The 16,151-nt window shown below is 40.1% G+C and overlaps 1 protein-coding gene across 1 annotated transcript in view; it reads right to left on the reverse strand.

Moving 5' to 3' along the window:
- LOC126355623 (uncharacterized) overlaps window positions 1–16,151 on the reverse strand; it is a 42,490-nt gene that overhangs the window by 16,164 nt on the left and 10,175 nt on the right. Inside the window, exon 8 of the mRNA XM_050005986.1 lies at window positions 3,945–4,167. Coding sequence (XP_049861943.1) covers window positions 3,945–4,167 — 223 coding nt within the window. The remainder of the gene's footprint in view (window positions 1–3,944; window positions 4,168–16,151) is intronic.

Here is a 16,151-nt window from a genome sequence, read left to right on the forward strand (position 1 = left end):
TTTAATGATTTTTCCTAGATGATAGTGATAATTACATCATTTAGCTGGTTAATTGAACATCATCCTTCCTAGGAATTCTTGTAGGCAAATATTTCCACTGAAAAGGTAGCCTATAAAAGTTATTGTACACATTTTGCTGCATAATTGATGTATGCACAACAAGCAGTGTGGTGACATGTGACTATTTTCCTCTAAGCCATTGGTGTAGCTAAGTGCCATGTGATGCATCAGGCATTTGGAGTGTGGAGAACAGTTTCAACAATATAAACAGTGGTTCTGTAACCACCTTAATAGTAACACAAGTTATAATTTACTATCAAAATGATTGCTCAACTGGATGACATACAAAAATAAATGAACAAAGCTAATGGTGACAATATGCTTCACAAGAAGAGAAACCTATTTTAAAAAAGACAATCAAAGGGGTAAGAAGATCATAAAAGATACATACTGTTTAGGAATAATGTACAGGTGACACGACTCTCTCAACCAAAGGATCTGTTCTCAGAGGCCATAGTCTCTTTGCGGCTAACGTTTCCCGATTATTTCCTTTTCTGTTTCCAGAATGAGATTTTCATTCTGCAGCGTAGATTAAAGCTATGAGCCGGATGGAGATTCAAACTCCAGACCTTTACCTTTTGTGGGCGAATGCTCTACTGACTGGGTTATCTAAGCATGACTTATGAGCTGTCCTTACAGATTTACTTTTCTGTTAGCATTTAAAATAGATTCAACATAGTTCCTGTTTACAGTGCACACGAAAGCCAATTCCTGCTCAGTAAATAACCAACACCAAACACAAAGGGCCATTTGTGGAGATGATTAAATTCAAGTTGTAATGTCTACCACCATGGTCACTTGAGTAGAATATAAATTAGACGCTGAGATCCATAAGCGCATAAGGCTCCCCACCGTCAGACCCACATTTAAGTGTATATCAGAGAACTAGTGATACAGCTTTTCACAAATTTTCATACATATAATGTGAGCCTCACACAATGGTCATGTGCTTTAGGCCCTTATGATTTTCAGCGCCTCAAATGGATTACTGCATATAAAATTCATAACTTAATATACTATAACTCATTCAGAAACCCACAAAATAAGTTTACTGTCAGTAGAACTTTATCATCTTCCAATCTAATTTTACAATATAGTAAGTTAATTAGCATATGTGAGGAGTGTGCTATCATATAGCAGGATTTATGCCGAACAAACGGGGATAAAAGTCTGCCACAGTGTGCTACCACCTTGTGGCACTGACTTAAACTTCTAGTTGAGTGGCAATGGTTAGCTGTGCACATCATGAACCATGCACAAATCCACATATATTTCGCCGTAAGGCAATTCTATCAAGCTCCTTAAAACATGAACAACTGAAGGTGTGCACAATGACCCTCATGCCAGTTTTCATGACGTCTAGAGGAACAGCAATGCGATAGATTTAAGTGCCACATCTCTCAGGTTGCAGCATCTATGTTACACTTAACAGCATTCAAAGAAAAATAACCAATGATTCCACAAGGCATCAAAATTTAGGGTGCTCTTACACTGCAGCCACCACTGGGTGCCAATAAAAATATTCCCAGCGTGTTGAGCAAATTGTCAGACAGAATGGACCTCATTTTATGGGTTGATTTTACGAAGTCATAGCCTTGTTGAAGTAGCTGAGTAATACATTCAAGAGCAGCATAATACTGAGTGACAGGCATACTCACAGGCTGTTTCTGGAGGGATCAGCAGTACCAGGATTCAATGTGATGGCCTGGGAAATCTGTTTTTGAACTAGGCTGGTGGGGTAATTACTTCCAGTAAAGGCTGAAGTGAGAATGGTGGTGTATTACTATGCAGAATCTGAATCTGAAGAAATACATTTGTCTCAAATGGCAAGGCTTTATGGGAGGGAATGTTTGACATGGAAAGAATGGCAACTGCCAAAATGTAAGTATTATTGTTTCTTAGTAAGTTTAATGTGAACAGAAATGTGTAGCTGATCCTTGGTAAAGAGGAGGCCAACATAAAGGAAAGCAGCATGGGATTCAGAATAGGGGAATGTGAAATTTAGTTGGCAGAATGTATTTAAAGATTCCAACCATTTTAACAAGTTAGCTTTACCAAGAGTCCATATGGCTATGATGTCATCAATGTATCTACACCAAACCAGGGGTTCTATGGGATCCCTGGTGTGGTTTTGATATGATGATGACATCTTTGTCAGATGGACGCACTGGTGATGTTGGATTTTAAACTTAAATTATATTTTCAAAAACTGATTATTTTCATTGGTATACTAAACGATAATTTGCGCATCACAGTGGGGCACAATGAAAATGAACCATGGACTGTTCAAATAACTAACTTAAGAGAGAGAGAGAGAGAGAGAGAGAGAGAGGGGGGGGGGGGGGGGGGGGAGGGATGATAGACTGTGTAGGGTGGGGTAGGTGAAAGAAATGAAGGAGAGGCAGTGGATGGAGCATGTGGGACACATGAACCTTCCTGGTCTGTTTAAGGCACACAATGCAGAAAACTTCCAGAGGTTTGTCTACCTATCATTGTGCTCTAAAGTGAGGAACACTGTTCCCACTTCTCCCAAAATGGTTTCCTGCCACCCACCCAGTCTACAACACATCCTGGTCCACCCTTGTAGCACACCTACATTCAGACCCTTGTCACATGAGTCACATCCCTATGGAATATCCAGGTGCAAAACCTGTCCTATGCATACCCCCAGCACAACCTATTCCAGTTCTTTTGCTGTAACTTTTGCACAGCCCTTATATGGACATTATCAGCAGTAGATTGTCCACTCACGTGTTGGCCATTGCCAAACTGTGATCAAGAACAAAGTTGATTTCACAGGGACAGAACATGCCACTCAGTGCAAAATGCTTGAGTTTAATGAATGTCTTACAATCCATGCCTTCTGGACCCTCCCTCCCCCCCCCCCCCCCCCCCTCCAATTATAGCTCCTCTTAACTCCACGAATGGGAATTATATTTCAAGACCACAATCTTCCAAACTTCCTTCTCCAGTAGCCCTTGTCTCATACCTACCTCCTTTCCCATCCCCCTGCCTTCCACTCCACCCCCCCACCCCCCCAAAAAAAATCCTATACACCACCATTATCGATGTACCTATTAATCTCTACCCCAATTTCAACAATCAGTGTTTCACACAGTCAGCTGTGTGTTTATATAGAGTGGCTGACATTGGTATCAGTAATGAATATGCCTATTGGTGCTTCAACACTGAAGGTCATTGGATCAAAGAAATGCAGCTGACAATGACATTTGCCCTGTGCACTTGTACCCTTTTTGAGCCATCTGCAACTGAAAATAAGCCAAAACTAGATTTAGCAGTCATGGATGGTGCAGTCACTATTCTGACATAAAACAACATTAAAGGGTTATCACATAATGACTATCCATACGTCTCCACTAGTAAGAAAATCTGTCCTCAATTTGAAGGTTAGTTTGAATTCTGCAGTGCTTTTTTGCAGTTCTGTTGCAGGTGGTATATCACTAAACTAATTTACCCATCCATTTGTATGAGCACCTACAGCAAGTGGTATACCCCTGTCCTCCTCCAATCTTTGAACTATCTTAAACATCCATTTATAAAGGGCATACACTTTAACGTGGGCTCCAAACCCCAGTGTAACTTTCCATTTTCACATTTACACATCTTTGTTTGACGTGAAAGAAGGAGTAAGTGAAAAAAAACCATAGATAGGGCTGACTGGGGTTGAACCTTTGGATTGGTGGTCTGGCACTTACTGAATCATCAAGCCATATGCTATCTTCATCTAAATGCCCAAACTCTGGAATACCGGCTTGTGTATTCTACACTGACCATTGTGGTATGAGCCATTCAACACAAAACTAACAAATATTGAGTTTCTGTGTATGGTTCCCATTCTGGTGTATGTCTACTTTCATTCTCACCTCCTCCTTCTGCCACTGAAGTTCATCGTGGGCTCGCTGGACTTCATATATGCGTCTGCTGAGAGCATGCTCTGTATCAGAATGTTGGGCATGCAGTGAATTAGTGACATCGGCTCGCAGTGAAAACATGTTCAAGCGTTGACTTCGAGACTTTTGGATTTCTTCTTCGGCTCTGTTCATATTAGATTCGGAAACTTGTTGCCATGTCTCATATGGGATACATCTGAAATGTCAAGAAAAAATCAGGGGGCTTTATGAAACATCTTACAATTTTAGCCATTTGATGTTTTGAAAGAGCCAAAGTTAAAGGAGTGGGGAGGAGATTAACGAAATAAAAAGTTCTGCGGGATGTCAAATCAGTGAGTACACAAGAGAAAAAGCAGAATTAAACTATCATTCATCTCATTTCGACAGTTTATTGGTAGAGGTGTGCACAGATTAGATTAGATTAGATTATTACTTGTTCCATAGATCATGAATACGACACTTCGTAATGATGTGAAATGTATCAGGTTAATAAAAGGTGTCTATACAAGATATTACATTACACAAAATATTACATGATGTTATAACTTCAAGTTGAACAAATATATTTCAAGGAAGATGCGATACATGAAAGTCACAGATCAAGTAAACAGAGTAAGACGTGTGTACACTTTAACAGTCAAATCATAACTGAGTCCAAGTCTCGTGGCCGCTGGCTGGCTGACCGCTTAGGTGGCACTGCTGTTGCATGGCTGGCAGACAGTGCCGCATGTAGAGGACGTGCATAACTGTGTAGCGGCACTTTGAAAGATCGGCAAGTCACAACACTTTTCCCCCCTTTGAATTTTTTGCACAGGTCTTGATGGAGGTGGCCTGTAGATTGCTAACATCCATAGGTGTTGTTTGAATGGCCATAAAGTCTCGAGGAGGAGGCTTCCCATACGGACGGAAGTGTCCCTGATGATAACGGGTTGAGATGACAGGAGACATGGGGATCGAATTTGCTGGGGCCCCGTGCACCAATCTGCCCGTTGCGGCAAGTCCGGTTGTTATAAGAGGAGACATGGGCGATGTGTCCGCGTCCGTAGGAGAAGGAGGCGAGTAGACTTGCTCCAACAGATGATGGTCATCTGGTTCCTGAATGGACACGTCTCCTGTTGGTGTCAGTTCTTGTTCTGGCACTGATATGATGGTGAGAGGACTACGTTGTGAGTAATGAGAGATTCCAGTATCCCGAGCGTCAGTTAGAGCCGAAGGTGGTGTAGTGGCATCCGGAACAGGCGTTGCCGGCACATGAGGCCGAAGCTGGTCTGAATGATGCACTGCAACATCTGTGTCCATCTGGATTTCATACAGGCATCAGCCATGGTGTCGTAAGATGCGACCAGGACTCCATTTTGGCAGCCTTGTTAGGAAGTGACGTTGATGGATGAAACAAGGAAACAAGTGGTTTGTGATCCGTAACAGATGAAATTTGGATCCATGGAGAAAAACACCAAACTTATGAAGAGCATAAATAATGGCAAAAGCTTCTTTTTCAAATTGAGAATACTTTTGTTGGGCATCCGTGAGCATTTTGGAGGCATAAGCAATGGGTTGTTCAGAACCGTCAGAAAAACGGTGCACAAGGACTGCACAACCCCGTGTTGAGAGGCATCCGTGGCAAGAACAAGATGATGGCCAGATCAATAAGTAGTCAGGCACGGGCCCTTTTTCAGCATAGTCTTCAATTTCTGGAAAGCCGCATCACATGACGCACACCAGTGAAAAGGCATGTTTTTATGCAACAGGCAATGCAATGGCTGAGCCACCGAAGCAGCAGATGGTAAAAACCTGTGATAGTATGCTATTTTCCCCAAGAAGGCCTACAGTTCCTTAACAGATGCAGGGTGAGGAAGGGCATCGATCGCAGCGACAGTTTGCTGAAGTGGACGAATACCATCCTGAGGGAGTTGAAACCCCAAGTATGTGATAGATGCCTGAAAAAATTTTGATTTCTGAAGATTACACTTAAGACCGGCAGTCTGTTAGACATGAAAAAGTGTGCGAAGATGTTCTTCAGTGGTGGAGCCAGTGACAACAGTGTTGTTCATCTAATTTATACATCCAGGGACAGTGAGCAATAATTGTTCCAAAAATCGCTGAAAGAGAGCAGGCGCGTTGGCAACCCTGAGTGGCAATCGTCGTTATTGATAGAGGCTGAAAGACGTGTTAAGGACCAGAAACTACCGGGAAATAGCATCAAGAGGAAGTTGATGAGAAGCTTCTGACAGGTGAAGTTTAGAAAAACACTGGCCTCCAGCAAGTTTAGTGAACAATTTTTCAGGTCGAGGCATAGGGTAAGTGTCGATAAGGCATTGAGAATTTGCAGTGGCTTTGAAATCGCCACAGAGACGAATATCACCATTTGGCTTAGCAACGACAATGACAGGAGAGGACCACTCACTGGAAGTGACCGGAAGCAAGATCCCTGAAGCAGTGAGATGATCCAGCTCCTGTTTGACCTTATCACGAAGGGCCACAGGAATGGGCCGAGCCTGAAAAAACTTAGGCCGAGCAGTGGGTTTGAGCATGATATGAGCTTCAAAGTCATTTGCACGACCTAACCCAGGAGAAAAAAGGGATGAAAATGTCGTCGACAAGGAATCAAATTGAGCATAAAGAATAGCATCAGAGACGATATTGACAGAGAACCCAAAAACACGAAAGGCATCAAAACCAAAAAGATTCTCCGCATTACTATGGTCGACCACAAATATGGGAACAGTGTGAACGACAGATTTGTAAGATACCTCAGCATCAAATTGTCCCAAGAGAGAAACCTGTTTGTTGTAAGTCTGTAATTGCCTAGTAACAGGTGACAGGATTGGAGAACCCAACTGAAGATATGTCTGAGAATTGATGATAGTGGCAGCAGAACCAGTATCCACCTGCATGCAAACATCTCGACCAAGTATTTGGACAGTGAGGAATAACTTCCCTGAAAGGGAAGAAGTACAATCGACAGACAACACAGAATCAGAATCAGTGTCATGTTCATGAACATCATGTATGCAGTCAGATTTGCAAACAGATGACACATGACCATTTCTTTTTTTGCATTTGTGACACACGGCCCAACATTGTGGACAATCTTCTCATGAATGTTTCATAAAACACCGCAGACATGAAGGAAGTTGCCGTGGGTTTTGCTGCAGTTTCTTAGAGGTTTGTTTATGGTTAGGCTGAGGCTGCGCTTGGGAGCGTACTGCGGCCACGTTGGCCAGCAGGGACACGCCACAAGCTTCGTCAACAGCGCACAGAGGTTTTATTTCCCCGACGTCACCCCGTGCCTCTATTTGCGCTTTGAAAGATCGGCGAGTCACGGCACATGACACTTAATATTTTTAATTTTTTTTTTTGTGGGGTTTGGGGAAATTACCCACTTACTATATCCAAAAATTAATCTAATGAATAGAAGGAGTTGCCATTAAGAAATTCTTTTAATTTCCTTTTAAATGTTATACGGCTATCTGTCAGACTTTTGATGCTATTAGGTAAGTGATCAAAGACTTTTGTGGTAGCATAATTTACCCCCTTCTGAGCCAAAGTTAGATTTAACCTTGAGTAGTGAAGATCATCCTTTCTCCTTGTGTTGTAGCCATGTACACTGCTATTACTTTTGAATTCATTTGGATTGTTAATAACGAATTTCATAAGTGAATATATACATTGGGAGGCTACAGTGAAGATTTCTAGCTCTTTAAATAAGTGTCTGCAGGATGATCTTGGATGAGCTCGAGCAATTATTCTGATTACACTCTTTTGTGCAATGAACACTCTTTTACTCAATGATGAGTTTCCCCGGAATATGATGCCATACGAAAGCAGAGAATGAAAACAGGCATGGTAAGCTAATTACTGAGATGTATATCAACAAAATTTGCAAAGACCCTAATAGCATAAGTAACTGAACTCAAACGTTTCAGCAGATCCTCAGTGTGTTTTTTACAATTGAACCCCTCATCAATGCATACACCCAGAAATTTTGAACATTCTACCTTAGCTAGTGATTTCTGATTGAAGTCTATATTTATTAATGGTGTCATCCATTTACTGTGTGGAACTGTATATACTGTGTTTTGTCAAAGTTTAATGAGAGCCCATTTGCAGAGAACCACTTAATGATCTTCTGAAAAACATAATTTACAATTTCACCAGTTAATTCTTGTCTGTTGGGTATGATAGCTATACTTGTATCATTGGCAAAAAGTACCAGCTTTACATCTTCGTGGATATAGAATGACAAGTCATTAATATATATTAATGAACAGCAGAGGACCCAAGACCGAACCTTGTGGCACGTCATACTTGATTGTTCTCCAGTTTAAGAAATCACCAGTTTTTTGCATATTATGTGAAATGCTTATTTCAACTTTCTGCACTCTTCCAGTAAGGTATGATTTAAACCATTTGAGCACAGTCCCATTCATACCACAGTACTTGAGCTTATTTAGAAGTATTCCATGATTTACACAATCAAAAGCCTTTGAGAGATCACAAAAAATCCCAATGAGTGACTTCCGGTTACACAGAGCATTTAATATTTCATTAGTGCAAGTATATATAGCGTTTTCCATTGAAAAACCCTTCTGAAAACCAAACTGACATTTTGTTAGGTTTGAAGCTACTCTACAATATATTACTTTTTCAAGAATTTTGGATAAGGCACTTAGAAGAGAGATTGGGTGGTAGTTGTTAACATCAGACGTATCCTCTTTTTATGCAGAGGTTTAACAATGGCATACTTCAGTCTATCTGCGAAAATACCCTGCTTCAGAGAGCTATTACATATGTGGCTAAGAATCCCACTTATTTATTGGTAACAAGTTTTTATTATCGTGCTGGAAATGCCCATCGATTCCATGTGAGCTTTTATTCTTGAAAGAGTTTATTATCTACCTAATTTCAGAAGGAGAGGTGGGTGGAATTTCAATTGTATCAAATGGAGTGGGTAAGCCTCTTCCTTTAACTGCCTTGCTTCTTCTAATGAATCTTTAGATCCTATTTTCTCTATAACATTTAAAAATTGATTATTCAAAATGTTTTCAACTTCGGGCTTGTTGTTTGTCAAGTTTCCATTTGCTTTGATGGTGATACCGTCATCCTGCACTCTTGGTTGCCCTTTCTCCCTTGTAATAATATTCCAAATTGTTTTGATTTTGTTATCGTAGGTATTAATCTCAGTCATGATGCACATGCTTCTGGACGTTTTAATAACCTTTCTTAATGGAGCACAGTAGTTTTTAAAATATTTGGCTGTTTCTGGGTCATTACTCTTTCTTGTTGTTAGATACAGTTCCGTTTTGTGGTTACAAGATATTTTCATTCCTATAGTAAGCCGTGATTTTTTGCATGGTTTCTTATAATTAGATTTAACTACTTTCTTGGAGAAACAGTTTTCAAATTCTCTTGCAAATGTATCATGAAATAAGTTATATTTTAAATTAGCATCGGGTTCCTTATACACATCATCCAAGTCTAACTGCTGAAGATTTTATCTGAAATTTCTAATTGTTGAATCATTAATTGAACACACAACTTTGGAGGGTAGTTTTGAATTACTGAATGGAGCTATGTCATATACTGCAACTAGCTGAGCACCGTGATCAGAAAGGCCATTCTCAACATGACAAGAATTTATGTTTTTAAACCTATCTTGGTCTATAAAAGTGTTATCTATCATTGTGCTGCTGTCCTTTACTACCCAAGTAGGAAAAGTAATGACAGATGTCAAGTCGAAAGAACAGAGCAAGACTTCCAGGTCATTCTTCCTATTACACTCTTTCAGTGAATCAACACTTAAGTCCCCACAAATAATAATTTGCTTTCCCCCATCTGACAGATAGCGCAACAAGGCATCCAAGTTTTCCAGAAATAAATGAAAGTTTCCTGAAGGGGACCTATATACTGTTATAATTATAAAAGAGCCTCCTTCAGTTTATGTTGACAGGCACATGCTTCTATATGTTGTTCCAGACAAAACTTTTTTGTATCTAAGCTTTCTACACAGTGATAACTTTTGACATATATGGCAACTCCTCATCTGACATTATTCTCTCTGCTCATATGTGCAGCTAGTTTATAACCACTGATATTTACGTTTTCCATATCAGACACGATGTGATGTTCAGACAGGCATAGTATATCTATTACATTACCAGATTCAATGTCATCTAAACAAGCCAGGAGCTCATCTACTTTATTCTTCAATCCTGGAATATGTTCATGAAAAATGGAAACATTATTTTTTACTTTACTTTTGTGAGAATCTACTTTTTTTTCTTTAATCCACCAGTATTTTGGTTAAATATGGTAACATTATTATTTACTTTCCTGTTGTGAGAATTTTGTGAGTTTTGGACCTCTTTAGCACCTGCCTGCCTGAACTTCTCATTGGACACTGATATTAGTCTAAAAAAAAAGAGGTACTTCCATGAGTACTAGTGTCCCCCCTTATGGATTTCACTAACAACCCTGACCGTTTACCCTTCCCTTTCCTACTGAGGTGTAGGCCATGTCTTGTGAAATCTCCTTATCAATAGCCTCGACAGGAACCAATCCAATATCTGACAAAGTGGCCGCCCTATGCAACTGATCCAACTCCATATTTACCCTCCTGACAGAATGGTCCAACTGGGGCTGATCATGCCGCACGAAAGCAGGCACCAACCCAACATTGCTATGTGTTGTTGCCGAGGCTATTTTCACCATGTTACACTCAATACTGTAGCCCTGATCCCTATCAATATTGTTTCTCACTCCACCCACTATCATCACATCCTGCTTTGTGAAACCCTTGCACAAGGAAACTATATCCTCTACCACCTGCTCATATCCAGGTAAAAGCCAGTTTATGATATATGACAAAATTTGCAATAATAATTACTCATCAGTATCGTAACATACCCCTCATGAACCATGGACCTTGCCGTTGGTGGGGAGGCTTGCGTGCCTCAGCGATACAGATAGCCGTACCGTAGGTTCAACCACAACGGAGGGGTATCTGTTGAGAGGCCAGACAAACGTGTGGTTCCTGAAGAGGGGCAGCAGCCTTTTCAGTAGTTGCAGGGGCAACAGTCTGGATGACTGACTGATCTGGCCTTGTAACAATAACCAAAACGGCCTTGCTGTGCTGGTACTGCGAACGGCTGAAAGCAAGGGGAAACTACGGCCGTAATTTTTCCCGAGGGCATGCAGCTTTACTGTATGATTAAATGATGATGGCGTCCTCTTGGGTAAAATATTCCAGAGGTAAAATAGTCCCCCATTCGGATCTCCGGGCGGGGACTACTCAAGAGGACATCGTTATCAGGAGAAAGAAAACTGGCATTCTACGGATCGGAGCGTGGAATGTCAGATCCCGTAATTGGGCAGGTAGGTTAGAAAATTTAAAAAGGGAAATGGATAGGTTAAATTTGGATATAGTGGGAATTAGTGAAGTTCGGTGGCAGGAGGAACAAGACTTTTGGTCAGGTGACTACAGGGTTATAAACACAAAATCAAATAGGGGTAATGCAGGAGTAGGTTTAATAATGAATAGGAAAACAGGAATGTGGGTAAGCTACTACAAACAGCATAGTGATTGCATTATTGTGGCCAAGATAGATACGAAGCCCACACCTACTACAGTAGTACAAGTTTATATGACAACTAGCTCTGCAGATGACGAAGAAATTGAAGAAATGTATGATCAAATAAAAGAAATTATTCAGATAGTGAAGGGAGATGAAAATTTAATAGTCATGGGTGACTGGAATTCGGCAGTAGGAAAAATGAGAGAAGGAAACGTAGTAGGTGAATATGGACTGGGGCATAGAAATGAAAGAGGAAGCCGCCTGGTGGAATTTTGCACAGAGCACAACTTAATCATAGGTAACACTTGGTTCAAGAATCATAAAAGAAGGCTGTATACATGGAAGAAGCCTGGAGATACTGACAGGTTTCAGATAGATTGTATAATGGTAAGACAGAGATTTAGGTACCAGGTTTTAAATTGTAAGACATTTACAGGGGCAGATATGGACTCTGACCACAATCTATTGGTTATGACTTGCAGATTAAAACTGAAGAAACTGCAAAAATGTGGAAATTTAAGGAGATGGGGCCTGGATAAACTGAAAGAACCAGAGGTTGTACAGAGTTTCAGGGAGAGCATAAGGGAGCAATTGACAGGAATTGGGGAAAGAAATACAGTAGAAGAAGAATGGGTAGCTTTGAGGGATGAAGTAGTGAAGGCAGCAGAGGATCAAGTAGGTAAAAAGACGAGGGATAGTAGAAATCTTGGGTAACAGAAGAAATATTGAATTTAATTGATAAAAGGAGAAAATATAAAAACACAGTAAATGAAACAGGCAAAAAGGAATACAGACGTCTCAAAAATGAGATCGACAGGAAGTGTAAAATGGCTAAGCAGGGATGGCTAGAGGACAAATGTAAGGATGTAGAGGCTTATCTCACTAGGGGTAACATAGATACTGCCTACAGGAAAATTAAAGAGACCTTTGGAGATAAGAGAACCACGTGTACGAACATCAAGAGCTCAGATGGAAACCCAGTTCTAAGCAAAGAAGGGAAAGCAGAAAGGTGGAAGGAGTATATAGAGGGTCTATACAAGGGCAATGTACTTCAGGACAATATTATGGAAATGGAAAAGGATATAGATGAAGATGAAATGGGAGATACGATACTGCGTGAAGAGTTTGACACAGCACTGAAAGACCTGAGTCGAAACAAGGCCCCCGGAGTAGACAACATTCCATTGGAACTATTGATGGCCTTGGGAGACCAGTCCTGACAAAACTCTACCATCTGGTGAGCAAGATGTATGAGACAGGTGAAACACCCTCAGACGTCAAGAAGAATATAATAATTCCAATCCCAAAGAAAGCAGGTGTTGACAGATGTGAAAATTACCGAACTGTCAGTTTAATAAGTCACAGCTGCAAAATACTAACGCGAATTCTTTAAGACGAATGGAAAAACTAGTAGAATCCGACCTCGGGGAAGATCAGTTTGGATTCCGTAGAAATGTTGGAACACGTGAGGCAATACTGACCCTACGACTTATCTTAGAAGCTAGATTAAGGAAGGGCAAACCTACATTTCTAGCATTTGTATACTTAGAGAAAGCTTTTGACAATGTTGACTGGAATACTCTCTTTCAAATTCTGAAGGCGGCAGGGGTAAAATACAGGGAGCGAAAGGCTATTTACAATTTGTACAGAAACCAGATGGCAGTTATAAGAGTCGAGGGGCATAAAAGGGAAGCAGTGGTTGGGAAGGGAGTGAGACAGGGTTGTAGCCTCTCCCTGATGTTATTCAATCTGTATATTGAGCAAGCAGTGAAGGAAACAAAAGAAAAGTTTGGAGTAGGTATTAAAATCCATGGAGAAGAAATAAAAACTTTGAGGTTCGCCGATGACATTGTAAATCTGTCAGAGACAGCAAAGGACTTGGAAGAGCAGTTGAACGGAATGGATAGTGTCTTGAAAGGAGGATATAAGATGAACATCAACAAAAGCAAAACGAGGATAATGGAATGTAGTCTAATTAAGTCGGGTGATGCTGAGGTAATTACATTAGGAAATGAGACACTTAAAGTAGTAAAGGAATTTTGCTATTTGGGGAGCAAAATAACTGATGATGGTCGAAGTAGAGAGGATGTAAAATGTAGACTGGCAATGGCAAGGAAAGCGTTTCTGAAGAAGAGAAATTTGTTAACATCGAATATAGATTTATGTATCAGGAAGTCGTTTCTGAAAGTATTTGTATGGAGTGTAGCCATGTATGGAAGTGAAACATGGACGATAAATAGTTTGGACGAGAAGAGAATAGAAGCTTTCAAAATGTGGTGCTACAGAAGAATGCTGAAGATTAGATGTGTAGATCACATAACTAATGAGGAAGTATTGAATAGGATTGGGGAGAAGAGAAGTTTGTGGCACAACTTGACCAGAAGAAGGGATCGGTTGGTAGGACATGTTCTGAGGCATCAAGGTATCACCAATTTAGTATTGGAGGGCAGCGTGGAGGGTAAAAATCATAGAGGGAGACCAAGAGATGACTACACTACGCAGATTCAGAAGGATGTAGGTTGCAGGGGGTACTGGGAGATGAAGAGGCTTGCACAGGATAGAGTAGCATGGAGAACTGCAGCAAACCAGTCTCAGGACTGAAGACCACAACAACAACAACAATTGTAACATACTTTTCATTGACATTATGTGCCACTGATGAACGTGACTGCACAAAGTGACAACACTTGCCAGTTATAAATTTAGCTGGTAACTTGAGTCTGTAGGTATTTCTGGAACATTTTCAAGACCCAGATACAGCAAAAGTCAGTCTTATTTCTTACATTGTGCCTACAACAGTTTTACCTGCCTGCAGCAAGCCATACAAGACAGCTTCAATGAAGTTTGGAATGTAGTAGAGAGCTGATGTAGAACTGAAGCTGTAAGGCTGAGTTCTGAGAAGAATGTAGCCCATGACTGACAGAGGCAAATGCGAAAAGCAAACATTCCAGATTTGAGTCTCAGTCCAGTATGCAATTTTAATCTAAAAAAGTTTCAGGTTTCAGAACCAGATTATTAAATGTTCTGGCATTTTTACATTAGTATGTATTCAAAACAGTTTCTGTACAATGGCACGTGTCACTGAGTGCTAAGTATTCTAAGCCGTCATCTAATTTGCAAAATTAGAATACTATACCAAGCTGAAGACAATTTCTGACTCATTCAACACTGTTAGAGGGTCGCCTTTTAAGTTTTTACAAATGACCTCTGTATAGTGCCACTGAGGCAGACATCACTATTGTTTTAAAGTTTGTTAATGTTAAAACAATGGCAGTTCCGAAAGTGGCCAAACAGTTTGTCTACAGTGAACATTGAAACAAACAGTGTTGTTAAAATTTGGAAATTTCATGTGAATGTGCCTGTTGAATAATTTTTATAACTTTGTAAAGACCTTATTCAACATCAGTGCCTCTAGTCACTTCATTCAGCTTTAGGTAATCAGTCACCTTCAGACAGTACAGTTTATGACTGGTTTGCTGAATTTTGCAAAGGTCAAATGCGATCAGTTGCTGTCCCAAGAAACATTCACACTGTACACAACTCAATCAAAGAGGACCACCAAATGACTGAGTGTGTGAGACAGGGGCATCCTTAGGCACATCGAAAAGCGCAGTACATTCAGTTCAGCATTAAAATTTAGCTGTGAAAAAAGATCTGTTCTCGATGCATTCAGCACAATTTGACTTGAGCTCAAAATGAGACTCTGTCAATTAATGTATGGAAATGCTTGAAAAACTCAACCAAGCATGTGCAAAACCTGTCTATAAGATCATAACAGCATATGAAACTTTGATATATTTGTACAAGGTGGAAACTAAGCAGCAGGCAATTGTTAGGGTGTTTCAAGATGAGCTGAAATCAGCAAAAGTTGTTCAGTTATGAACTTCATCCAGGAAAGACTTGTTACTTTTATTACACAGGACATGTGGCAATTACTTTAGAGGACTGACGAACAGTAAATGCTATATGAGAAGTTGTGTACCACACGTCATTGATGCAATAAGAAAAAATAATTGAAAATATTGCATCATTCTTCATTATGACAATGCCAGCTATTGCACAACATGTCGAACAATGAAGCTAAAATCTCATGACCTACATTCATCTGATTATCACAGACAACTTCTTTTTGTTCCATTACAGCAAACAAAATATGTGTGGACAGTCATTTTCATCACGTCACGATGTAGCTGAATCTTTCAAAAAGGACAGTTTTGAGGTATAAGCATCAAAGTGTCAAAAATGTTTCCAAAATTGATTCAAAGGCATACAGAACTGTATAAATTCTTATATTAAGGAACAACAAAATGATTGGTATCAAAACTCTTTTGTTTCTCATTGAGTTTGTTAAAACTTAAAACAGGGCTCTCATCTTCCAGATACTGAGTCATCTAATAAAAGAGAATGTTTCTGTAGCACTATAAAACTGAAACTCAATATTGTAAATGCTGAAGGGCTGGTAAGGAAAAGTCAGGTGGTGTACAAGAGCTGTAGTAGCTCTGTACAAGTTGTAGAGGAACAATCTTCATGGTTTCAGATCAAGGATGGAGCGAGGCACTGCACTAACTTCTCAACTGTTCATCACTGTTATGGATGATATAATACA

The sequence above is a fragment of the Schistocerca gregaria genome, chromosome 3 (genome assembly GCF_023897955.1).
Source record: "Schistocerca gregaria isolate iqSchGreg1 chromosome 3, iqSchGreg1.2, whole genome shotgun sequence".
Classification (NCBI taxonomy): Eukaryota; Metazoa; Arthropoda; class Insecta; order Orthoptera; family Acrididae; genus Schistocerca; species Schistocerca gregaria.